The sequence below is a fragment of the Bos indicus x Bos taurus genome, chromosome 10 (assembly GCF_003369695.1).
Source record: "Bos indicus x Bos taurus breed Angus x Brahman F1 hybrid chromosome 10, Bos_hybrid_MaternalHap_v2.0, whole genome shotgun sequence".
NCBI lineage: Eukaryota > Metazoa > Chordata > Mammalia > Artiodactyla > Bovidae > Bos > Bos indicus x Bos taurus.
In genome coordinates this window covers 30,665,480-30,690,979 of record NC_040085.1, presented here as the reverse complement: position 1 = coordinate 30,690,979, position 25,500 = coordinate 30,665,480, and the positions used below count along the sequence as shown (strand labels likewise).

General features: G+C 39.9%; 2 protein-coding genes across 3 annotated transcripts in view; one reads left to right on the top strand and one right to left on the bottom strand.

The window, feature by feature from the left end:
* Positions 1–20,005, bottom strand: part of CHP1 (calcineurin like EF-hand protein 1) — a 35,660-nt gene extending 15,655 nt beyond the window's left edge. The window contains exons 1-3 of the mRNA XM_027553586.1: positions 19,692–20,005; positions 13,189–13,261; positions 2,863–2,943 (exon numbers count right to left, since the gene is read on the bottom strand). Coding sequence (XP_027409387.1) covers positions 2,863–2,943; positions 13,189–13,261; positions 19,692–19,758 — 221 coding nt within the window. The 5' untranslated portion in view covers positions 19,759–20,005. The remainder of the gene's footprint in view (positions 1–2,862; positions 2,944–13,188; positions 13,262–19,691) is intronic.
* The window catches only part of EXD1 (exonuclease 3'-5' domain containing 1), a 41,511-nt gene continuing 36,009 nt past the window's right edge, over positions 19,999–25,500 (top strand). The window contains exons 1-3 of one of the 2 annotated variants that reach the window (XM_027553584.1): positions 19,999–20,675; positions 22,327–22,399; positions 22,806–22,990. In XM_027553584.1, coding sequence (XP_027409385.1) covers positions 22,858–22,990 — 133 coding nt within the window. In that variant the 5' untranslated portion in view covers positions 19,999–20,675; positions 22,327–22,399; positions 22,806–22,857. Of the gene's footprint in view, positions 22,400–22,805; positions 22,991–25,500 lie in introns of both variants that reach the window. The other variant, XM_027553585.1, reaches the window with a different exon arrangement.

The window sequence follows — 25,500 nt, the reverse complement described above, 5'->3', positions numbered from 1 at the left end:
CTCAAGCACGAGCAGACATACAGATCAGACACCTTCTAAAGGTAGAGTTCAAATGCTAGGTCATGAACCCTCTGTACTCAAAAGAATGACCTTTCATTACCTCTAAAAAATATGAATAAGAGTTGAGGAATCATGGAATGTGTAATAAGACCGGAGTCATATGCCAGAATAGGTAAATATATATCACTGACATAGTATCTCTGAGTAAAAGGAAACTAAATACCAATGTCCTACTTTCAAATCTCACTCTATTAAAAAAAAAACAAACAGAGACTTTCCTGGTGATCCAGTGCTTAAGAAACCACCTGCCAATGCAGGGGACACAGGTTCAATCCCAGGAGGATGCCACATGCCGCAGGGCAACTTAGCCCATACTTTAGAGCCCATGCTCTGCAATTACTGAGCCCACGTGCTGCAACTACTGAGGTTCTTAAGCCCTAGAGCCCATGCTCCCCAACAAAAGAAATCACCACAGTGAGAAGCCCGTGCGCCACAACTAAAGACTAGCCCCCGTTTGCCACAACTAGAGAAAGACCAAGTGCAGCAACAAAGACTCAGTGCAGTGAAAAATAAATAAATGAAATAAAAAAACAAAACCAAATTGAACCTGCATACGACCTAGAAGTCAAATATCTATTGTGACAGAGCAAGAAGCAGAGGGGGGCTTGCCTCGCAGTGTAGCTCAGTGTCACCCTCAGCCTCCTCATACATACCTCGAGTACATCCGCACTCACTGTGTCCTTAACAAGAGATCAATTAATAAGATGACAGGCACCACTACAGTCACAACAAAGGTGGTCTGGCCTTTATAAAACAGCTTTCCACAGCTGCTTTGTCAAATGATCAATGTGACTAGGCAACACTAAAAAAAAAAGGTTGGCAAAATGACTCTACAGGATTTACTTTGCACTGCAAAAGGTTTGGAAACAAAACACAGCAGTGAAAGTCATCCCTGGACACAGTTCAATTCTCTGCAAGGGCTAAACAAAAGAAGTTTAAAAAAGACAAGAATTCAGCACTAAAACCACAACTGAAACAAACAGGGCGCTTCAGGGAGACAAAAAATCAGAAAATGAGGAAGAACAGACGATCACTCATGGTCAACATGAACCTGAGAAGTGCAGGTCTCGGTCTCACTGAGTGCTGTCTTCACAGGAACTGGCTGCTAGTCTTCTCTGTGACTCAGGTTTACTGAGGGACCAACTTCTCAACTTGCAAATTCCTTTGCTTTCAATTCAGAGTTCTACAATTTCCTCTCCACTTATTTTACCTGAGTGTTTTCACTGACACTTTAAGAACTGGCAACCATGTAACATTTTAAAAGTCCTCTGGGTCATATAAACAAGTCACAAGGAACCAGGAAGAGATTGTTAAAGAGATTGTTACTTAAAACAAGATTATATGATAAGCTTTATTCAGCAAAAGGTACCTAATCGATTCAGTAAATATTGACTCAGTACTTTGAAGGCAGTATATTAGGTTAAGTAAAGCATATCAAATGCCTAGTTTTAATTACACAAAGCTAAATCTGTTTGACAAAGTGTGTGTGTGGTAGGGGAACTATATCCTTAGCCAGTGTCAGAAAAGAAAAGTAATGTTCTGGATTAAAGGAGGCTAAGAATATATGACAACAACTGAGCCAGACTGGATCCTATAGTGGAGGAAGGAGATTGTTGGATAAACTGAGAAAACTGGAATATCAATAATATATTAGAATAAAATACACTATAGGGGAAGTGGATGAAGGTGGTCAAAAGGTATCAGATTCTAAGATAAATATATTCTGAGGGTGAAAATATATACCCTAGTGATTATAGATAACAACACTGAATTGTATCTTTGAAAGCTGCTGAGAGATCTTAAAAGCTCTTATTACAAGAAAAATAACTATATGTGATGATGAATGTGTTCATTAATATTATTATGGTTATCATTTTTCAATATATACATATATAAAATCACTATGTTGTACACCTTAAATTTATACAACGTTACATGTCAGTCACATTTCAATAAAGCTGGAAGAAACATATTTTATATTATTATAGCACTTGACACGACTGAGCGACTTCACTTTCACTTTTCACTTTCACGCATTGGAGAAGGAAATGGCAACCCACTCCAGTGTTCTTGCCTGGAAAATCCCAGGGACGGGGGAGCCTGGTGGGCTGCCGTCTATGGGGTCGCACAGAGTCGGACATGACTGAAGCGACTTAGCAGCAGCAGCACTTGATAGGTATGGTTAAGTATAAATTATACAATAGATGCCAGACTTCTTATGAAAAAGAATATATAGTACAATAATTTTAAAATACTGATTTACACATTTTGGATATATTGGGGTTAAATAAAATATATATTGCCAAAGTTAATTTAGCTTGTTTATCCAAAATTAATTTAACTTGTTTATTTTTACTTTTTAAAATGTGACTACTAGAAAATTTGTAGTAACTATGTATGTGGCTTGAATGATGTTTTTATTGGCTAGGACTGAGACAGAGAGCACTCACAAATGAGGCAAAATATTAACAATACAACAACAGATGCATCTGGATAAAAGACATAAAAGTGTCTGTCATACTATTTGCAAATTCTGCAACTTTTCTATAAATTTGAAATTATCTCTATAGTTTTTTAAATGTTTAGTTTTACATCAAAGATAAAGAGAGATTAAAGACAGAACTGTGAAAATGGGCTAACATACGTATTTGAAGTTTAAAACAGGGAGAGGGTAGAGATATTGTAGATATGATTGAGTTAGGAATGTCCAATAGGAGGAAGATCATGGTCTGAGATGACCCAACCAATACCAATACTCCAGATTAGCCTCCAAAAGGAAGTCCAGCACCTGCAAGGACTCACCCCTCTGGAAAGAAGGCGTTGATGATCCGGTCCCCCAATGGGTTGATGGCAAGTTCTGGAATCCGCTGAAAGTCTTCCCGGCTGCCAAGAGAATCACCTTGGGTTAGAGACCATTGGCCCTTGCATGAACTCCTTCTGTCATGCAAGAGTACAACCGAGCAAGAATATTACCTCCTGGAATTTACTTCTGTGGCAAATTATACCAAATAACTGCAAAGAATAGCACTTTAATAGCTGCCAAGTGTTTCTTGCACCAGCTCAGGAGTGGAAGAAGCCAGATTTGACTATGTCACATTCCAATGAATTCAGCACACAGGTTATGTCAGTAATGAGCAAATACTAAGCTGTCCTTGTAAATGATTCTTTGAACATGACCATTTTGCACTTAGTTATTAAGTTTGTAGAATGAACAGCAACTGCAAAGTATCAAACACCAAAGAGCTGGAACATGGGAGGAAAAATTCAGAGGGGCCTCCGTACCCTTGCTAAGAAGATATACAGCACTTAAGAAATGCAAGGAATTCTTAGATGATATTTACATCTTGGACTTCCCTGGTGGCTCAGACGGTAAAGCATTCTCAGTACAGAACAAAATGTGATAACTGATTCCATGCTTCCTTGCTCTGATTGGACTTTTCTCCAGTGCCTTCTACAGACTAGAGCTAGAGAAGTATTTAACCCTTGAACATGGCAAGAGCAGTCATCCTCTACAACTTAAAGTCTGTTAAAGTGAGTATTGTTAATTTCCATTCACCCTATACACATCATGTGCTACTCTGTCAATATACTTTATCTCATTTTTTCATGTCAACACTTTATCTGTACCCTTTCAAAGCTGAGGAAGTTGTGAGTCAGTGACACAAAGTAACCTGTCCAGTGCTACAAAGGTAAAAAGTAGAAGAACTGCAATTTAAAACTAAGTCTGGGACTAAATAACAACTGTAAGTCAAAACATATGCTGTTTTTCCTAAAAAGCCTACACTTCTTTCCCATATTAAATAAACTTTTTGAAAGAAAGGTGCTCTCCCCAAAAATGTTTAGGAACAATTTTCTTAGAAAAAAAAAAAAAAAATTCCTGGGTTGATATCCTATGCCAGAAATATAAAGCTATCTACAACAGAGACAATATATCTATAAAATATCAATGTCATGAAGGACAGAGAAAGGCAGAGGCTTGTTTGAGATCAAAGAGAACTGACTAAAGAGACATACAACAGAACTCAATGCATGATCCTAGACTAGGGGGAAAAAAACAACTTGTGAAGGACATTACTGAGTCAATAGATCAATGTGGAATATGGGCCATATAGAACACAGAATTTTATACAATGCATAGAAAATGCTAAATTTCTTGATTTTGCTATGAGAATCTCCTAGTTATAGGGAATACACACTAAAGTATGTGGCAAAGTGTTAACAACTGGTAAATCTGGGTACTGGTTATATGAAGTTCTTGGCATTATTTTTGTAACTTTTCTGTAGGTTTGCAATTATTTCCAGATAAGAAGCGGGTAAAAAGGATCTAAACTCAAAAAGATGACTCCTGCTTTCAAGACATTTACTAACAGAAGAGATAAAACATTCCTCTACATTCTCTGTACAAGATGCTAACAAAATGTTCATATTTTACCCAGGTGCCTTCAGCTCTCTCTCTCTGATCCTCTTGTGGTTTAACATTTACAGGGTGCTTAATTAAGTAATTAAACAACACCACATCTGGTGGCGACAAAGGTAAGAAATGACCTAGGGGACTAAGCGCAAAGCTCTGGTATAATAACTCTGGATTCTAATCTTCCATCATTCAAAGTAATAATTTTTACATCAATAAATGAACTAGAAGAAGACATTCATAAGATAACTGGGTTGCTTAAAATTATTAAAGAAAATTATGGAGGTCGTGATTATATAATTCAACAAACATGTACTAAGCTCTTATTACATAATATGTTCTGTAATACAAAGTCCACACTATCAACACAATGTAAGCTCCTCTTGTTTGACAGTGGTTAAGAAACAATAACTACTTCCTTTTAAAAGAAGATTAAGGCTAATGTGAATTGCAAGGCCACATACCTCAGTTTAATGTCTAACTGCTGCTGCTAAGTCGCTTCAGTCATGTCCGACTCTGTGAGACCCCATAGACGGCAAGCTTAAGTAATTGTCTAACAAGCTTAAGTAATTTTAGTTGCAAAAAGACAGTTTAAAATACCAGGTCTAGTGTCAAGTGGTGAGTTCACAATCTAGCCTAATTCTGTCAGTCTCCATGAGGAATCTAGTCGTGGATTTCCAACATCAGTAAAGTTCTAAACCCTGTCTTTTGACATTTTTTAACTCTACTCTTAGAATTTAGATTGTATATACAATGACGTCTCTAAGATCAAGGGGAATACTGTTGAAAATATCAATACAAAAATAAGAGTATTAAGAAACAGTTTATAAACTATTAAACAATATACAGTTTATTATTGTTGACTGTTCTTGATAAAACGATCTTGGTTTTCTGTTTTATAATAGAATTTTTCATATAAAGTGCCAAAGTTCTAAATCCAGTCTTTGCTACTTATTTTAGTATTCTAGGGCCAGTCACTTATTTGCAAAGCTGCATCTGACTTTTGGTTGAGAAAGTGATCACACACACGTTACCTCCTCTCATTCTCTAAACCCCTCTGAAATGTCAGTAAAATTTTACACATGGGAATACAGCCATGACATAAACAATCAGGGTGGGAGGAATATGTTAGTAGACAAGGAATTCTGACAAATTCTGGAAGTTAGAAAACAGACACAAATGTAGTGATAAGTCAAAGTAGAAGGGTTGATAGCCATTCTGCCCTGCAGCCTCAGCAAGGCACCACACTCAGAATTGCCAGGCGAGGGAAGTATTAACAGCATTCAGGGAAATTAATTACCAGAACTTTTAAAGAATGGGCCAGCTGCCCACTGCTGCCAGCACCCATCCCAGGAACATAAAACCATTTGTCCCCAGGATAAAAATGGGGAGCTGCTACGGAAAGAAACTGGAAGAGCCACCTGGGCAGGGTTTTGGCCAAGTATGGGAGGCTGGCTCCCCAGGACCACAGTCCTTTCATTGGGGGAAGAGAACTGCAAATCTGTCCCCTTGCTCCCTAACCACACGCCCTAAAGAAAGGTCTACCAACTTACTGGTCCTGCTCAGAGTATAGACGGCTTGTCGTCAGTCCTTCCATCCAGGGAAAGCCCTGTGAGAAACCAACCACAAACAAACCTATGCCCATTTTCTACATTACCCCATCCAGGCTTTTTCATAAATAGGAATGGACAATTAAGGCTCACCAGCATTTTGGAAAAATCAATAACATAAAAGAGTAAGATCAAGATGAAAAGCGTGTGTGTATGCTCAGTTGTGTTTGACTCTTTGCAACTCCATGGACTGTAGCCTGCCAGGCTCCTCTGTCTATGAGATTTTCTAGGCAAGAATACTGGAGTGGGTTGCCATTTCCTCCTCCAGGGGATCCTCCCCATCCCAGGATTGAACATGCGTCTCCTGCATTGGCAGGCAGATTCTTTACCACTGAGTACCTGGGAAGCCCCAAGATGAATAGATGTAATGATAATTCAGGGAACAAAAGAGAGTTTGAAATATTCTAATAAGTAACCCAATAGACATTTGATAAGTTTTGGCAACTATAAAACAAATATAAGCTACTATGATAGAGCAGAGGTCAGAGAACAAGAAAGTTTCTTGGAAATTAAAAATGTGATTGTAGCCAAGTTCATCAAAAGGTCTATAACATAAATTTGAGGATATCCTCCAGAAAGCAAAGGAAAAAAACCAGTCAGAAAACATGAGAAAACTGAGTCATGATGGTCCAATAGCCAACTAATAAAGGCATAAAAATCAATAAGAAAGAAGAGGGGGAGGAAATAAATAACAGAAGAAAACTTTCCATTCAAAGGGGTATTTTTAGATTGAGAAAGTTCACCTGATACCAAGCAATGAATAATGAAAAATAACCCACAAAAAGATATAATTTTGTGAAATTTCAGAACATCAGGAAGATATATTTGAAGCTTTCAAGAGAGTAAAAAAAAAAAAGATTACCTACTGTAATAAAAAAAATGAGAATTAGATTGGCATCATGGTTCTCATCTGTGAAACTCCATTATGGAATGACTGAGAGCACTCTGTACAAAGCAAGAGCTTATCCAGGATACTGAAATCATCTATCCTCTGGATAAAGTCAAACAAGAAAATGAATCTCAAAGGCACTCAGTTTTTAAGCAGATAAATGGCTACCACTTAGGACACAATCTCTTAAAAATTACAGGTAATCTTTTTAAAAGTGATATATAACAACACGGCCAACTAGTAGTTTCAATAATAACTTCCTTGCAGAGTTTAACTGGTCTGTACTGCTCCCTAGAGTCAATTTAACCTGCATGACTTAATACCCAGGAATATTTTTCATCATGGTATTACATCAAAGAAAATATCTGACGAAGATCCAATGTTAAACTTGCTCAATGCACAGGATATTTTTAAAGTAAACTTTTAAAGAGGTATAACATACATACAGGGAAGAGTACAAATCACAAGCATTCAGTATGATGACGTTTCACCAGTGCAGATTATAACCAGCACCCAAATCAAGGATTCAATCACAATCAGGACCCAGATATTGTCCTTCCTTCCTTCATGCTCCCTTTGTGTCTATCTGCTCCCCAACCCAAAGGGTAGTCATTATCCTGACATCTAACCCCACAGATTAGATCAGTACCAAGGATATTTAAACAAAAGATATCTTCTTTGTATTCAGAAAATGGCCAGGCTCTCACCTTGACCTGTCCTACAAAGGACCATTTCAGGGCATCTTATGGATCCAGTTGCCTTTTCAAAGGTCTCTTCCACTTTTTCAAGGATATTTAAACAAAAGAAGCCTTCTTTGTATTCAGATAATGACCAGGCTCTCAGCTTGACCTGACCTACAAAGGACCATTTCAGGGCACCTTGTAAGACCCAGTTGCCTTTTCAAAGACCAATTTCAATGGCAGAGATAGAAATATTTCACTCAAAATAATGACACCTGAAGAAAGTAAGATTTGTGAAGTTACAGTACATGAAATATCAATCTGAAGATTACCAATCATTTTAACTTAATACCTATGGGTAGGCCATGGATGTAGTATTTTATAAAACATACTTTGGAGTTGAACCTTTGAAAGCACTTTGCTGAAGCTCCATTTCTAACCAAAGCCTTCCATAGTTTCTGCTTCATGTTCCCACAGACTGACACTTTTAAAAAAGGAGTACAGAATGTCTTGGACAGTACACTATAGTCTCTCACTCTGGAGAATTTGGCTTCAAGCCCCAGACATAGAGCATCTTGGGAGAAGAAAGTGAAGAAAATATGGAAGAAAAAAATTTCTCCTAATAACTTTCTTAGGAAAGTGGGACCTGTTACAGGTTAACAAAAGACTGGAGGTAACTTGTATTCAGCTGAGTACCCTGATGGGTTATTGAAAGGTCAAGACAGAACTTGAGCTGAGTCTGGCACTAAAGGCAGTAAAGGAGGCAGCTACATCACTCTATTACCATAAAAGAATCTGGAAAAAAAAAAAAGAATTTTGAGTTTACCAGGTATTCTCTAAGGCTAGAATGAGAGAAAGGGGAAGACAATCTAACAAGATGGCCAGAGGCTGAGATGGCCATTGTCAGGAGGCACAGCCAGTGTGAAATTCCTGACAATGGGCGGGTACAACAAAATGATTTACATACTTAGTTGCCCCTTGAACATGGTTCCATCTCTGTGCGGATTTTTTCAATAGTAAGTATCATAGTATTACAGGTCCGTCATTGGATGCCTCTGTGGATGTGGAACTGCGTACACGAAGGGCAGACTACAAGTTATTCTCAGATTTGACTGTGCAGAGGGCCACCATCTCTAACTCTGCCTTGTTCAAGGGTTGACTGAAACATGCCAGTTGTCTACCATGTAGTACAACAGGGTAATTTTCTCTTGCACTCAAGGTGGCTTGGGGTTTTCCCCACATTTTGATCCACATCCATGACAGAGATCAAAGCACAGAATTTAGACCAAGCACTTTGTAAAGCTGAACACAAAAAAGTCAGCTAGATCTAGGTAACCACGAAATAAAAAATTACCCCATCACTTCCTACCAGCTTTTCCTCTACCAAGAATTTGTAGAAACCAGAAGAGAAACAGTGTCTACTGCATTACAGGTATTTAATAGATAGGCATCAAATGAGTGAGTCAGTTCACTGGCTTTTCAGAGAGTGTGAAATTACATTTTAGGGGCTGAGCAAATATTGCCTACATTTTAAGGAGCAGGTAACACTAGCTGACACGTGAAAAGTTTTACCTTTTCTGAGGAAAAACAGCTCCTTTTACAAAAGATGTTCCATTTTTTTCCCAGCAAACCATGAAAGTGATTAAAATATACACATTTATAAATAACTACTTTCTAGAAAAAAGAAAAGGACACAAAACTAATGTGAATTCTATATCTTCACTTAATGGTTAAATCTTAATTTATGAGAAAGACATAATCCCAAACTCTAGTAAATTATTCAAGTATTTGGGCTTACGGAAATATAGATATTCTAATCTGATTTATTTTTCAAGTACAAATATATATAGTCTCTTCAGCAAATGTTGCTGGAACAGCTAGATATCCACAGGTCAAAAAATAAAGTTTGACTCTTATATTTCTTTCTATTGCTACACACACAACACTGCTTTGTTGTTGTGTCTTGTGTTGTTGTTTTTTTTTTTGCCACACTGCACAGCGTGTGTGATCTAGTTCAACCACCAGGGACTGAACCTACATCCCCTGCAGTGGAAGCAAGGAGTCTTAACCACAGGACTGCCAGGGAAGTCCCGCCCCCACCCCGCCCTCTTTCTTTTTTTCCATTTTGTATAAATATACCAAAAAATTCTGTGTGTATATACACATAAGAAACTCAAAAATGAGGGAATTCCTTGGTGGTCCAGTGGTTAAGACTTGGCCCTTTCACTGCCAGGGCCCAGGTCCAAATCCTGGTAGGGGAACTCAGATTTCACAATCCGCAGGGTGTGATGAAGAATGAATCAAAGACCTAAATATAAAAGCTAAAATCATAAAACTCTTTAGAAGAAAACATAGGGGCAATCTTCATGACCGTGGACTTGGCAATGGTTTCACAGAATCAACATGAAAAGCATGCACACCAAAAGAAGTTAGGTAAGCTGGACTTCAAAGCTTAAAGCTATGTGCTTCAAAAAACACTAGAAAGAGAGTGAAAAGACAATTCAGAGAATAAGAAAAAATATCTGCAGATCGTGTCTGGTATCTCAGATATAAAAAGAACTCTTAACAACAAAAAAGACAAACTCCAATTGAAAAACAGGCAAAGGACTTGAATATGCATTTCCCCAAAGAAGACATACAAATGGTCAAGCAGCACAAAGATGCTCAACATCATTAGCCACTAGGGAAGTGCAATCAAAACCAAAATGGTCTACCACTCACATCTACTAAAATTAAAAGAGAGACGATAAATGCTAATGAGCAAAGTCTACAAACAATAAATGCTGGACAGGGTGTGGAGAAAAGGGGACCCTCTTGCATTGCTGGTGGGAATGTAAATTGATACAGCCACTATGAAAGATGGTATGGAGATTCCTTAAAAAGCTAGGAATAAAACCACCATACGACCCAGCAATCCCACTCCTAGGCATATGACCTGAGGAAACCAAAATTGAAAAACCACATGTACCCCGATGTTCATTGCAGCACTATTTACAATAGCTAGAACATGGAAGCAACTTAGATGTCCATCAACAGAAGAATGGATAAAGAAGCTGTGGTATGTATATACAATGGGATATTACTCAGCCATAAAAAGGAACACATTTGAGTCAGTTCTAATGAGGTGGACAAACATAGAGCCTATTTTACAGAGTGAAGTAAGTCAGGAAGAGAAATATAAATATCTTATACTAACACATATATATGGAATCTAGAAAGGTGGTACCAATGAATTTATTTTCAGGGCAGTAATGGAGAAAGAGACATAGAGAATAGACTTATAGACACGGGGAGAGGGGAGAAGAGGGTGAGATGCATGGAGAGAGTAACATCGAAACTTACACTACCATATGTAAAATAGATAGACAATGGGAACTTGCTGTATGACTAAGGGAACTCAAACAGAAGCTCTGTGACAATCTAGAAGGGTGGGGTGGGGAGGGAGATGGGAAGGAGGTTGGGGAGGGAGGGGACATGGGTGTACCTATGGCTGATTCTTATTGATGTATGACAGAAAACCACAAAATTCTATAAAGCAAATATCCTTCAATTTAAAAAATAAATTAAAAAAAAGTGCTGATGAGGAGAAATTTGAACTTGCGTTTCATTGTTGGTGGGAATGTAAAATAGTACAGAGCTGTGGAAAATAGTTTGGTGGGTCTGCAATAAATTAAGCATAAAATTATCATAGGACCCATAATTCTACTCTTAGGTATATGCTCAAGTACATATGCTTAAGTTTATATCCTTAAAACATAAGTCCACACAAAAATGTTCATAATAGGCAAAAGATGTTAACAGCTCAAATCCCCACCAAATGATGAATGAACAAACAAAATATAGTCTATGCATACAGTGGAATACTGTTGTTGCTATTTAGTTGCTAAGTCCTGTCCAATTCTTTTGTGATCTCATGGACTGTAACCCACCTGGCTCCTCTGTCCATGGGATTTCCCAGGCAAGAATAGCAGTGGGCTTGTCATTTCCTTCTCTAGGGGATCTTCTCCACCCAGGGATCAAATCCAAATTTCCTGCATTGGCAGTTGGATTCTTTACTACTGAGTCACCAGAGAAGCCCAAAAGGGAATGTTACTCAGCCGTAAAAAGGAAAGAAGTACTGATACACACCATGAAAGAACTTTGAAAACACCATGTAAAATGAGTTAGTGAACAAAAGAGCGAGTGAACAAAAGGCCACACACTGTATGATTCCACTTGTATGAAATGTCCATAGAAAGAGGAATGGGAAGTGACTACTCAATGAGCATGAGGTTTCCATCTGAGCTGATGAAAATGTTCTAGAACTAGACTGTGGTAACACGTGAACGTATTAAACTGTGTTATGAATGTGTTTAATGCCACTAAAAAGCACACTTTTTAATGGTAAATTTTATGTAATGTGTCTTTTGCCTCAAAAGTAAAATTAAATTAAAAAGACAAAGTACAAGTGTGGTCTTTGCATATGATAGGTACTCCATATCGTTGACTTTAATGACTGGACAGCATGATCTTGGTCAACTCCAGCTTCCAGCGAAACCAGACATGGCTCTAAACAAACACGGCCCTATAGATTTCTAAGCTGTTCTGCCTGAGGATTATACACAAAGGCTTAGCAACTATATTCTTTCCCCTTTTATGCTAACCCCACACCTGTGCTAGAAGCCTACATTATTTCTTGCCATCCACCAGAAAGGCAAACAGCTTTGTTCTATCAGTCAATCAAAGCTGAGAAATAATAGTAACAAGAGTTAGGTGTTACTTAAGAATTAGGTTGGGAGGTGGTGCTCAGGAGATATTTCATTTGACTATGACAAGACATTTTCAAATATAAAATGATAGAGCTTCACAGTAAATCTGAAGTCATATACTTACTCTAGACCAGTTTCTCAACGTTGGCACTACTGACATTTAGGAAGGATTGTCCTGTGCATTGTAGGATGGTCAGCCACATTCCTGGCCTTGACCCGCTAGACATCAGTAGCATTCCCCAGCTGTGACAATCCAAAATGTCTCCAGGTATTTGGCCACTCGGGAAAATAGCCCTTAGTTGAGAAACACTGCTCTAGATAAATATACTGACCACCTTATCTAACATTAATACATATAAACTGATGTACCCTAGGGATTGGGTTGAGTTGAGAAATTAGAGAAAAGAGGACAAAGCAACTTAGATCACCTTGGCTTGCTATGGATCAGTCTCCTGAAAGCTACCATGTTTGGGGAAGGGCTGTGGGAAAATCCAAGCAGAGAGAGCTGAAATTCCCGAAGGTACATTTCCAGGACCAGATCAGATCAGATCAGATCAGTCGCTCAGTCGTGTCCGAGTAATGGCCAATCAAACTAAGGGGAGCAGGGGGTAAAGCAGCGAGCACCTAGTGATAAATGTAAATCCATTGTTCTGTTTAAGTCCCTTGTGGATCAATAACACTTAAAGATGCGTGAAGAAATGGTCCCTGCTCTCTGCCTGCCAGATGTAAGCTCTCTGGATAAAAGCAGCTATTCAGCCACTAGCAGGAAATAAAGAAAGGAAATGCCTACCTGAGAGTCCCATTCTCTCCTTTGTCCAGGCTGGTGAACCGGCTGTAGAGGCGGGTGATCTGACTGTGAGAAACTGAAGAACACAGAATTAGTTGCAGTTAGAGAAGTTGTCCTCTGGTCAAATTCAACCTGAATGTGAGTGGCCCTTTGGAAACCAGCTGCCTTTCTGGTCCCAGCTCACCATTAAATGCTTCAAAGTCAGTAAAGTGGTGCGATGTCTCAACTAACTCACCTCTAGTGTGTCAAAACAGAAAGAATGAAAGGAGTTAGAAAATAAATCAAGAGTAAACAAAATTGACTCTCAAGAGTGAAGTCTAGGGTTAATTAAGACTCTGTGTTAAATGTCAGTTGGTTAAAATTTAACAAAACAAAGCTAAATTTAGTTTAAAAGGAAAGTGTGAAACTTTCACCTTTCAGTACCCTGACTTAGAAGCTATGAAAATTCCAGCTTTGATCAAAAACACATCCCTATTAATCAGTTTGGTGTTTCAGACTTGTGCAGTTGGGTAGGTAACATGTGCTGAATTAAGGACTAGGGCATGTGAAACAGACAGTATTTTTAAAATCTAGTTTACTTTTCCTCAAGCATCAGTGACTTTTATCTTTTCCCTCAGGGCTGATCTTTGGGTAAAAAATCACTACAGCCTTGGGTCAGCCTCTTTCTCTGCAACTGCATGAGCTCCACTGAGTTCCCAGTAAAGGAATGGGTTCCAAGAAAGAAGATTAGGCAATCTGTAAAACGGTTGTGCTATCTTCAGATGACATCTACAAGGAAGTTACTTTGTTCCTCATTTTGCACTAACTCAGGTACAAGCTGACAATTAAAATGAGGGACTAACCACAGGTAGACAATGAAACTTTGAAAATGCAAAAAAGGAATTCCTGGGAAATAGTTTAATCTCGGGGTAGACTGGAGATAGGAGGGAAAAAAATAGTTATCAAAGGAGAAAAGACAACAGCCAAAAAGGGTGTGACAAGTGTGGACTTTGTCCTAGGCTGTACCTTCAGGGGTAAAGGGGTGGCTCAGGGAGTTCTGATAGTTGTCCTCCTCCCCCAGCTCATGCAACAAAAACCCACTCGCAGTTTTGGGAACAATGGGACAAAATTAACACAGGCACACGCAGGAGAAACAGGAAGTGAGTGGCCCAAAGCTAGTATGAGAGGACACCCCGGGCCAAGCAGTAAATTCTTCAGCCTCAGGTTTCAAGCCAGCCTGGGCTCTGTTCTGTGCTAGCTCTCAAGGAGAGCAGGGAGCAGAAGAGGCAGAACCACCCCTGCCAGGGCAGAGCCAGCAGGAGCCCAGACACTGAGGAAGCCGGTGGGGACCTTTCTGCCCGATAGGCAGGTGTGCGCAGCTCAGTAAACACTCCTCTGAGAGTCAGGCTGACAGTCTGATTCCAAACATGGCACCACAGCTCACGAATGAGGGCTGAGTGAATGGGGTTGTGCAGTGAACTAACTCAGTCCAGGAGAGAAAAGTGCTTGGCCAAGGTCTGGCACCTGGTAAGCATGCCAGGTTAGCTATTATCATCATTATCCTTATACTGTGAGCCTGCAGGTACAATTTTACTGCTGTACTAATTAGTCTCCACCTTTCTCTTGATTCTGCCAGCCACAACTGTCTTCTTCAGGAACCTGAACAGGCTATGGCCTCAGGCCTCAAATGTTGCTCTAGAACTAAAGTTTTTTTTTAGTTTTCACAAAATAAGTTGGTTCAAGAATGACTAACTTTCTCAAAAGACTTTTTGAAAAGACAAAATTTGTTTACAATATCAATGCCACTGTTTTCATGTCTTCATATATTACCTAATATGTCACTTGTGCACTTTACATAGTTATAATAGCTTATTTTTCATTTATTAATTCATAATTTTTCTATATTGCTTTGGAGTGCTTTTTAAAAACTTCATAATATTTAGCCCATGGGGTCAGTTTTTAATACTTACAGTATTATACTTCAGGTTACTTTTCTTAAACAATGATCACATTCAAGTTGTATTTCTTTTTATACTAGGTTGTTTTTTTTAGTTTGAGAAAACAATCTATCCACATGGTAAAAATAGTACAAAAAGTGTACATAATGAAAAGTCTCCCCAGCACCCGAATTCCTCAGTCTTCCTAGCCAGAGTCAAACTTTGTTAGGTGTGATAATAGTATTGTGGTTATGCAGGAAACAAATCCCTGTCCTCAGGAATATATGCTTAAAGCTTAAGGGGTGAAAAGTTTTGACTATCTGCAACTTTAAAATGGTTCATCAAAAAGAATATATATATATATACACACACACACACACACATATACAAATAGACAAATATAGCAAAATGTTAACAACCGTTGAATTAAAATGTTGAATTATATGGATGTTCATTATACTATTTTAACTTTTCTGTATGTTTGAAATTTTTCATCATAAAAAGGTGGGGGGGTAGGGTGGGGGAGGTACAGAGTTTTGCAAATCACTTAATCCAAAATCAGCTGAAGATGTTAGTAATATGTGCAATGCTCTTTCAGTAGGAGCTGGAGACAGCAGGATCTTCTGCAGTGGCAGAACCCTCAGGCACCATGGCAAGGCAGCTGAGGGCCATGAATGTGTCCTGTGTCATGAGGCAGGAACAGCCTTCAGTTGAACTTCCACTTACATTCTAGCTCAGGAAATTATTCTCAAGCAGTTGCCTTTGCCAGGCTTGTGCTCTTTGTTACAATTACAGAGAAATCCACACTAATGCCATCATCACTACACCCCTTCAAACAAATAGAACTTCACTGGCCTGTAGAACTTACTTCCCAAACCTGTTCAGCACCTTTGCCATATCACGTGACACATACCAGAAGACAGAGACTAAAAATAAATCAATTGGAATTTATCACTACTCAGCTGGTGTGAATTGTTCCTCAAGGATTATGTGGCTATTTTCTGTTGTAAAGGTTTTAAGTCATTCACACCCAGGTTATTGCCATATAGTTAAGTGAACTAAGGGTGGAGATTTCAGAAACTCCCAAGACACTCTGACCTTTCCCCTACTGACAGCTTTTACTCAAATGATTTTAACTTATGGAAATGCTGAAGTGTGAAAGAAGATAACAGAACTAAGACAATATAGCAAATGTTTTATGGCAACTCGTGTCTTTAGACAGTATTTTTTTTTTAACTCTTGGATATATCAGGATTTCTACTCCTTCCAAAGTTTTATTTCTTCAAGTTGGGAAAACGTGATTCCTAGTCCAATGTCTCCGGAAAACAGAAAAAGTGCAAAATACTGTCACCTCTCCAGTTATATACTAGACGTGGTTTTTATAACTAGCATATGCTAATGGTGTTTTCACGATAAGATGATTGTTATCTATAGATCAAAATGAAAATAGCTAACACCTGGTGCTTATTACATACCCAGACACTATTCTACATAGTTTACATAATTTTTCTCATTTAATCCTCACTAGGAATTCAAAAAGTTGTACTATTTTTATTTTCATTTACAGATGATGAAACTAAAGGTGTACAAGGAATTCTTACTTAGAAGTACTTTTCTAAACACTTAAGAGATTACATTTCAAATACTGGATAAACTAGTCATACATGAACTCTAACCAATTTAGACTTACAAATAACAAAGCTTTCATACTGCATATAAAGTCAATTTTACTTATTTATGGTACGTTTTCTTCTGGCAAAGGGAGTAGTGAAATGTCTTGTACTTGTTCTTAACTTGAAGTGTTTCAGAATGACAGTTCCCCAAACTCTTTATAGAACAAGAAGCAGAGGAAAACAGGGCGAATTTCATCACTCTACACCACCCTCAGGTGTTTGCTGTTTTTATTCTTCTAAACCTTTTGCATCATGCTAAAACTATTGCTTTAAAAATCAATTCGGCTGATGGGCACTAACTGGAGAAACTGACAGCTCAATTCCCACAGCAGAATGACAGCGTAGCAGGTCAGGGGAGATGCCTGGAAGCCACTCAAAATGCTCTAGCTTAATTTATCCAAATCTAATCAATTGATGCATATATCATGGCCCAATTCCTCCTCAAGGCCAGTTCACAATGACTGTTCCCTGAGTTCTGGAAGGGGTGCTACATAATTTCAGGTATCTTATGTTTGATGCTTGGCACCCCACTCCAGTACTCTTGCCTGGAAAATCCCATGGATGGAGGAGCCTGGTAGGCTGCAGTCCATGGGGTCGCTAAGAGTCGGACATGACTGAGCGACTTCACTTTCACTTTTCCCTTTCATGCACTGGAGAAGGAAATGGCAACCTACTCCAGTGTTCTTGCCTGGAGAATCCCAGGGGCAGGAGAGCCTGGTGGACTGACGTCTATGGGGTCACACAGAGTGGGACATGACTGAAGTGACTTAGCAGCAGCAGCATGTTTGATGCTAATCCTAACTCTTGTGGGCATCTTTTGTCACTACCTATTTTAAATACCCAGTATTGTACTGAGAATGCTGCTGCTGCTAAGTTGCTTCAGTCGTGTCCGACTCTGTGCGACCCCATAGATGGCAGCCCATCAGGCTCCTCTGTCCCTGGGAATCTCCAGGCAAGAATACTGGAGTGGGTTGCCATTTCCTTCTCCAATGCATGCATGCATGCTAAGTTGCTTCAGTTGTGTCCGACTCTGTGCAACCCTATGGACAGCAGCCCTCCAAGCTCCTCTGTCCACAGGATTCTCAAGGCAAGAAAACTGGAGTGGGTTGCCATTTCCTTCTCCCCGTACTGAGTATAGACGCTGCAAAAATTCAATAAGTACTTGTTTCATTACACTTTCTGGCTCAATATGTACATTTGTCCTGGTGCGGCTGAGACTCTCCCTCAGGCTGGATTCTCTTTTCGGCAACTAGGAAAATAGCTCTGCAGGAGTACTCCATTCTCACAGTCACACAGTGAAAAAACCTAGAGTCCCAAGGCAATCAAGGCCACTTTCATTTGGTGAAACATAATAAAACAAGAATGGGATTACTGCTCCCTTCCTCTTGAGGGAAAAACAGCTTTTTCCCACCAGCACTCTGGTTTATACTCCCTCATTATGTGACTCTTTATTTTAAGAAAGAATGCTTTAATTCTGGTGTCACCTTAGACCTAAAGTAGTTCTTATGTTTACAAGTGTGGCCAGAGGTCATAGCCACAAGATGTAATAAAATGCTTGCTGAATCCAAACCATCTATGTTTCTACTCTTGGAATCAGAGTAAGTAATAAAATGACCACAAGGTCAAGTGGCTAAACAAGTACTGCACATTATAAACATCTACCTACTTTCTTGTCTTCATTCAAAATCATAAAAAGGACTCATTGGTAGGTGGTGAGCTCCTTAAAATCTTTATAGAGAAGCTTAATGACTAAGTTAGGAGATGCTGAAAACAGTAAACCAATATGACAAGGGATGAGGCTAAATAACATCCCTTCCAACTTGAAGATTCTAGAAAGCTGGGCTATCAGAAAGCATGGGCTATCACAAAGTATTTATTTAATTGGTCTCAGGCCACCCTTGCCTGAGTGATTCTGAGGTTCCCCCAGCATTCAATATTTTCTGCAAATGAATCACTGAGTTACTTTGTGGCCATCTCATTATCAAAAACAGAAATTATGAAGACTCAGAGCCCAGATGCTTACATAACTCATGTAAAATACAAGAGTCATAATGGATTACTGAGAAATATTGTATCCATTATCAAGGGCTACACAAATGTACCATGGTGTTTTACAGGGCTTCTGAATTCACAAAACCCTGTTGCCTCTTTCAGATTCAGAGGAAGAGATTAGACCACAGAAATCAGTTCCTCTACAAATTCACTGAGATTTTTGGAGCACATCCAATTTCCATGGCGACTGCATGAAATACACCAGCATAGTAGAAATCAATATATCTGAAATTAGGACAGCTAGCATCCTCAGTGTAAATAAAAAACTGGTAGTCACAATATCTGCACTTTTTCTCCACAAGCTCAGAATGAAAGAAGTCTCATACTCTCAGACTCCTGACTCTTTACGGTGTTCCATCACCAGGTCACGTCTTCAAAAACCTTACTACACGATCTCACTTTCTAGATTTATTTTTCCAGTTGCGGCAAGAATTTGTCTGATTTCCCACAGTTGTCAGTGGTTTTAAGTCCTTGTCTAGAAACGTCACAGGAAAGAAGACAATGTTTTCTACAAGACCTATCCAGAGTTCCTGAATTTAAGTTTGGTACGAGGAAAGACAAAGGAAAAGAGTTCGGGGACTTTCAAGAGCAGGGGAAGGAGAAAAGAGCGGGATCAGTGATTTACGGGTGATCGCGACCCCTGTCTTTGATGAGAAGGGGAGCCGCACAAGAGCCAGAGTCCTACCGCGGGTAGCCTTAGCTGTAAGAACAGGTCCTCCATCATCCCCGAAGCTCCAGCGCTGGAGGATGCCTAGGAACCCCCAAACTCTCAGCACCCCAGCTCCAGATCTCAGCGACAGTCGCCCTCGGTCGTGAGGCCAGCCAGAGGCGCCCGGCCGCGTTCCCAACCCCTACCCGAACTCACAGCCAGTTTCCTTCTTGATCTCCTCGAGCTCTTCGTCCCGCAGTAACGTGGAGGCCCGGGACCCCATCACCAAGCCGGGAGCTCCGCTGGGAGCAGGGGCGCCTGAAGCGACAGAGGCGGTAAGAGGGAGGGACGAAGGGGAGGAAGGGCCGGGGTCAAAGAAGGGAGAAGGCAGTATTTCTACTGCGGACTGGGAAGGGAACCCAGGGGTGGTGCGCGGCGATAGGCAGGCCGGAGGCCCAGCCAATTGGGAGTGAGGCTGCGCTCAGCGCTGGAGCCGACGTCGACGTTCCTAGCTCCAGCCCCGAATGAATTAGCCCAGCGCCGGGCCGGGTCTAACTAAAAACAGACCACGCCCCCGGAACCATGATGCCACCGGTCTTAAAGGGGCAATGCCACACTGTGCCTAGCGCCCGCAACTAAAAGGGCAACGCCATTGACCCACTGTTTTACAACACACTGACCTGTGGCAGTCAGTGTAGCCAACCTGTTTCTCACAGAACTATAACACTAGAAATCCCACCCTACAGTTAGTATGGATTGCGAAGAGAAACAAAAAACAGAGCGGCAAAACGTGGCTCGGTTGAACGCTAGGGTGTGTCTCCTGGGAACTGCATGCTGGGAGTTGCATTGCACCTCTGCATTTTTTCCTGGAGGCTCTCTCTCCTCCAAGCCGCAGGGGGAGCTCGCGAGCCAGTCTCGGGACCGCGCGCCGATTGGCTCCTCGGGAAACAGCCGGTAGGCGTCGGCTCCAGCGTGTCAGCACCCTAGCTGCGTACTTTCTCTAGTTGATTTCGGGATTGCCCTCTGGTAACTGCTACCGAGGGTTTGGAACGTTCCGAGATTTCTTCCTTAAAAGAAGTCCTTCTCTTTTCAGTTCAAGATTGAAGCTCTAGGAATTCACCGTTTGGCTGAAACAGGCACAAATTTCCGTTGGAGAAAAAAAAAAAAAAAACAACCTAACGGCGGAGTACAGATTTTAACGTATGGCCGCCGTTTAAGTTTCTTATTTTGCGTTAAAAATGAGGAAATTTGGATTTTGTTCTCATGGCATATTTTTGTTTGTTTTCTTGAAAACGTTTAAAGCCACCTGTCGAATTAGTACACCTCAGGAGAACCAGTTCATTTGCTGTGGCTTCAATGCCTTTACACCCCTTCGCCACCCCTGTTATTTTATACAAAACTGGTTTCACTTACAGAAGAACCAAATTCTGACAGATCTCACTTAGTACCTAAGCCCTAGAAGACTGTCTTAGAGGGCTGGTAGTCAACTTAGGTTACGGAGGTTCTAGTTACACTGAGTTATTTTCATGATTGACTTGCTCTCCTCTGACTTAATGATGTCTGCCTTCATCAGCAAAGGGTGACATGTTGGATATGCCCGTCTCGGCCACAGGAGCTTCTTTTTATCTTAAGAGTATAAATAAGTACGGTAGAAAAATCTGTGTTGTCAGCAACTTGAGTGTCCGTTTTCTGAGTATGCCGTGAAGCCCATCTCTGGATCCTGACCTTGCTCCTTACTAATCTTGAATCTTACCTTTTGCAGTCGTCCGCAGTAGAGCTATCTTTGCTTTGTGTTAATGTTTTTCTGATTTACTTTAACATTTCTTAAATTTCCTTTTTTCCCCAAGCATTTCACAAGCTTATTTCTTATGTATCTTTTAAAAATGTAAGTTAATTTTTATCTCTAGTAAGGGCTGGTTTTTCCATTTTTATATTGTCTTTTATTTCTGTAAAAATTCCCCTTTTGCTTGTTGAATTGACTGGAACAAGGAAGAATGATTTTTCCAGGCACTCTGGTGACTTTGTTCTGTGTTCCCTCTGGAAGCATAACACTCGGTGCTGCACTCATCTCCACTAGAGGCCTGGTTTTAGTTCAGGTTCCACTACTTTCTAGCTGTGTAACCTTGGGCAGGTGTCTTAAATCTTAATTTAAGCCTCAGTTTCTACATATGTAAATCAGGCAGTTGTTGTGGGCAACAAACAACAGTTGTGAAAACACTTGCTAGACCTTAAAATATTAAAGTGTAAGTTATTTATCTGGTTAAAAACACTATGTAACTTCTCACCTTCTTCCTAGATGAATTGGGCCTTAGTTATTTGGTCAATCTTTTGTAGTTAAACTAAGTTGCAAAATTCACTAGTTGACTATTCCAAGTGTGGTGAAGGCAAGCCACTTTTAAATTTAAACCACTGTGGAGGAACACTTAGCTGAGGTTCAAAATACAAAGACATCCAAATAACAGGATTGTTCTAAAAGATCTTTTTTTAAAAAAGAATTCATCTTTTAAATTACAGTATTACACTAAGGGATATAAGAGTATCTACTGTGAATGACAGTTATTTCTGCAAGATAAAGTTTTTGTGCATTTCTGCATTGTTATCCTTTTTATAATGAGCATACATCATTTTTACAAAAACAGTTGAATTTTAGAAAACCGTTGCGTGGCGTGTGGCGGTTTAATCTGTCAGGCTGCACATGACTGGTTGGTGACTGGTTGGTGACATCACAGCAGCCCAGTCCCTGAGCTGTGGCTAAGGTGGGGTGGAATGGCCCTCAGAGTGACATGGCAACTGGATTGGTAATGCAGAAATTGTGATAATTCTAACTCACTTATTCTTTGGTTGTTAACAGTGTGAAACTCTGGAAGTGTTATTAATCTAGAAGAGGTTATATCCAGAAGAGATTAGATCCTGGACATTTCTGGGTAAACAATTCATTGCAACATGTGTTGTCAAGTGTTTGCCAATATCATTTTTTTTTCATTTGATCTTTTAGTTTTTTTGGCTGATGTTAAAATGGTGTATGTATATGCTTTTGAAAGGCCTCTAAGTGTTCTTCTTGCTCCATTTAGCTAAGGAAGGATAGGTGATATTAGGCCATTTTATAGACAAAGAAATCAAACCCTCTTTGCCTGAAGTCTTATAGTTTTCAGTTTCCCATGTATAAGTTAGAGTTGATACTTGCAATGATCTTTTTCTCATTATAATTCTAAATGATAAGCAGAATTACTCGAATATTTTTATTTTTCTTGTCCCAAGTATGATGAAAGGAAAAATAACCTCATTTTTCCCAAAATATTTAAAAAATCATTGATCTCTTTTATTTTCAAGGGTTTAGATATTAAAGAAGGCTATTTGAAGACTCCCCTTGGAATCAAATAGCATGGATCTCAGCAGTGACTACCATTTCCTCAACCAGATTTTGTGGAGAAGAGTGAGACTCACATTAGTTTGTGGCATTTTTGAAGGAGTGCTGCAGCATGTGGACCCTGACAAGATTGTTGTTCTGAAGAAAGGTCTCATTTTATTTCTCATAATCTCCGGCCTTCTAGGAGACTAATAAGTGTGTTTGGGTGATGATTCTGGGCTCTCTTAGCAACTGGAAGAGTGGCATTAATCCTATTTTAGGGGAGAGGTGGGAGGAAGATTAGCATGTTATTTTCCCTAATGGAGCAATATGACTGTGTATGCTGGCTTGTCCACCCCTGTACTTCTATTGACATGATAGTGGAAAATTTCAGTATATAGGTTTTTTTAAAATTGGGTACATCTTTTAATTTCTCTCCATATGCACCTTGAAATTAAAAATGAAAACTGTATTAGATAGAATTGCTTTTGGCTTCAACAGACGAATTCCAAAGACGGTAAGGGTCTAATTTTTGTCATGCACAAAGAAGCCCGGAGGTAGACTGCTGAGGAAGAGTGCAGTGGCTGAAAGATTCCAGGAGAGATGAGGCATCTTGTGCTCCTACTCTGCCGCTTCAGTGATCGCCTGTTATCCTCACGGTCACAGTGTAGCCTTTACACCTCCCAGTTTCAATTCCAGTTCCTTTACGGAGGATATAATTCAGGAACAGCCAGATGGAGGAGATTTATAGGGCAAGGTTTGTGGGAACGGGCTCAGAGTTTCTACTGTCTCTAAGCATGCCACCCTTTTAGCCTCTTCCATGTGTTCATCTTGAAGCCTCAATGTAGAGTTTTTATTCAGCTAGAATATTGACTTCTTAGAGTAGTTGTTTTCCTGGCACAGTAAGTTTCAAGTTCACAATTGAAAGGTGTAAATGACATTTGAGAGATTAGTATTACTGTTAAGCCATATTATTAGTTAAACTTTTGTGGGCTAGGATGGGATGATATCAGGCTTTTACAATATTAATTCATTTGGTAATCATTTATTGAGTTTTATATCCCAGGTACAGTGCTGGGTAGCAGGGATATGGATAAGAATAATATGGTCTCTGTCCTTGAAAAACTTACACTAGTAAGGAGAAATATCAGTAACCTCAGATATGCAGATGACACTACCCTTATGGCAGAAAGTGAAGAGGAACTAAAAAGCCTCTTGATAAAAGTGAAAGAGGACCTGAGTGAAAAAGTTGGCTTAAAGCTCAACATTCAGAAAACGAAGATCATGGCATCTGGTCCCATAACTTCATGGAAAATAGATGGAGAAACAGTGGAAACAGTGTCAGACTTTATTTTGGGGGCTCCAAAATCACTGCAGATGGTGATTGCAGCCATGAAATTAAAAGACGCTTACTCCTTGGAAGGAAAGTTATGACCAACCAAGACAGCGTATTAAAAATCAGAGACATTACTTTGCCAACAAAGGTCCATCTAGTCAAGTCTATGGTTTTTCCAGTGGTCATGTATGGATGTGAGAGTTGGACTGTGAAGAAAGCTGAGCGCCAAAGAATTGATGCTTTTGAACTGTGGTGTAGGAGAAGACTCTTGAGAGTCCCTTGGACTGCAAGGAGACCCAACCAGTCCATCCTAAAGGAGATCAGTCCTAGGTGTTCATTGGAAGGACTGATGCTGAAGCTGAAACTCCAATACTTTGGCCACCTCATATGAAGAGTTGACACACTGGAAAAGACCCTGATGCTGGGAGGGATGGGGGACAGGAGGAGAAGGGGACGACAGAGGATGAGATGGCTGGGTGGCATCACTGACTCGATGGACATGAGTTTGGGTGAACTCCAGGAGTTGGTGATGGACAGGAAGGCCTGGCGTGCTGCAATTCATGGGGTCGCAAAGAGTCAGACATGACTGAGCGACTGAACTGAACTGAACTGAAGGAGACAGATAAATAAGTAGAAAGATATAATGCAGTGTGATATCCTCTGATAGAAGGACACACAGGACTCTATGGAAACACAAAGTTTCTAATTTAGATCTAAGACAGTGGGGAAGGCTTCTCAAAGGAGGAATTGATGTCAGAACTGTATTTGGAATTAGATGTAACTTCACAAGAGTTAACTGGTTGGGAAAAGCGGGGAAGGTTGTTTTAAGCCAATGATTCTCAGACTTCATCTATATTTCAGAATCACTTGAAAGACTTGTTCAAACACAGATTGATGCCTCCCACCCCCTCAAAGAGTTTCTGATTCTTATGGTCTTAAGTGGAGTTCAAGAATTTGTGTTTCCAAGAAGTTTCCAGGTGATGCTGATTCTGTGCTGGAGAACACTCTTTGAGAGGACCATTGTTTTAGGAAGAAGTAGCAGCATATGTAAAAGTAGAGAACTGAAAACTTGGTGCATTCAGAAAATGTTAAGTATGGGACTTGCCTGAGGTCCAGTGGTGAAGACTCCTCACTTCCACTGCCCAAGACAGGGGTTCTATCCCTGGTCAAAGAACTGAGAATCTTCATGCCTTATGGTGCAGCCAAAAAAACCCCAAAAGACAATCTAAGTAAATTTCAGTGTGAGGATATGGTGAGAGATAAGGCTAGAGAGAGAAATAAGCATGGGGCAGATCAGAAGGACCTCCACATGTCATAACATTTGGAACTTCTGAAAGCAAAGA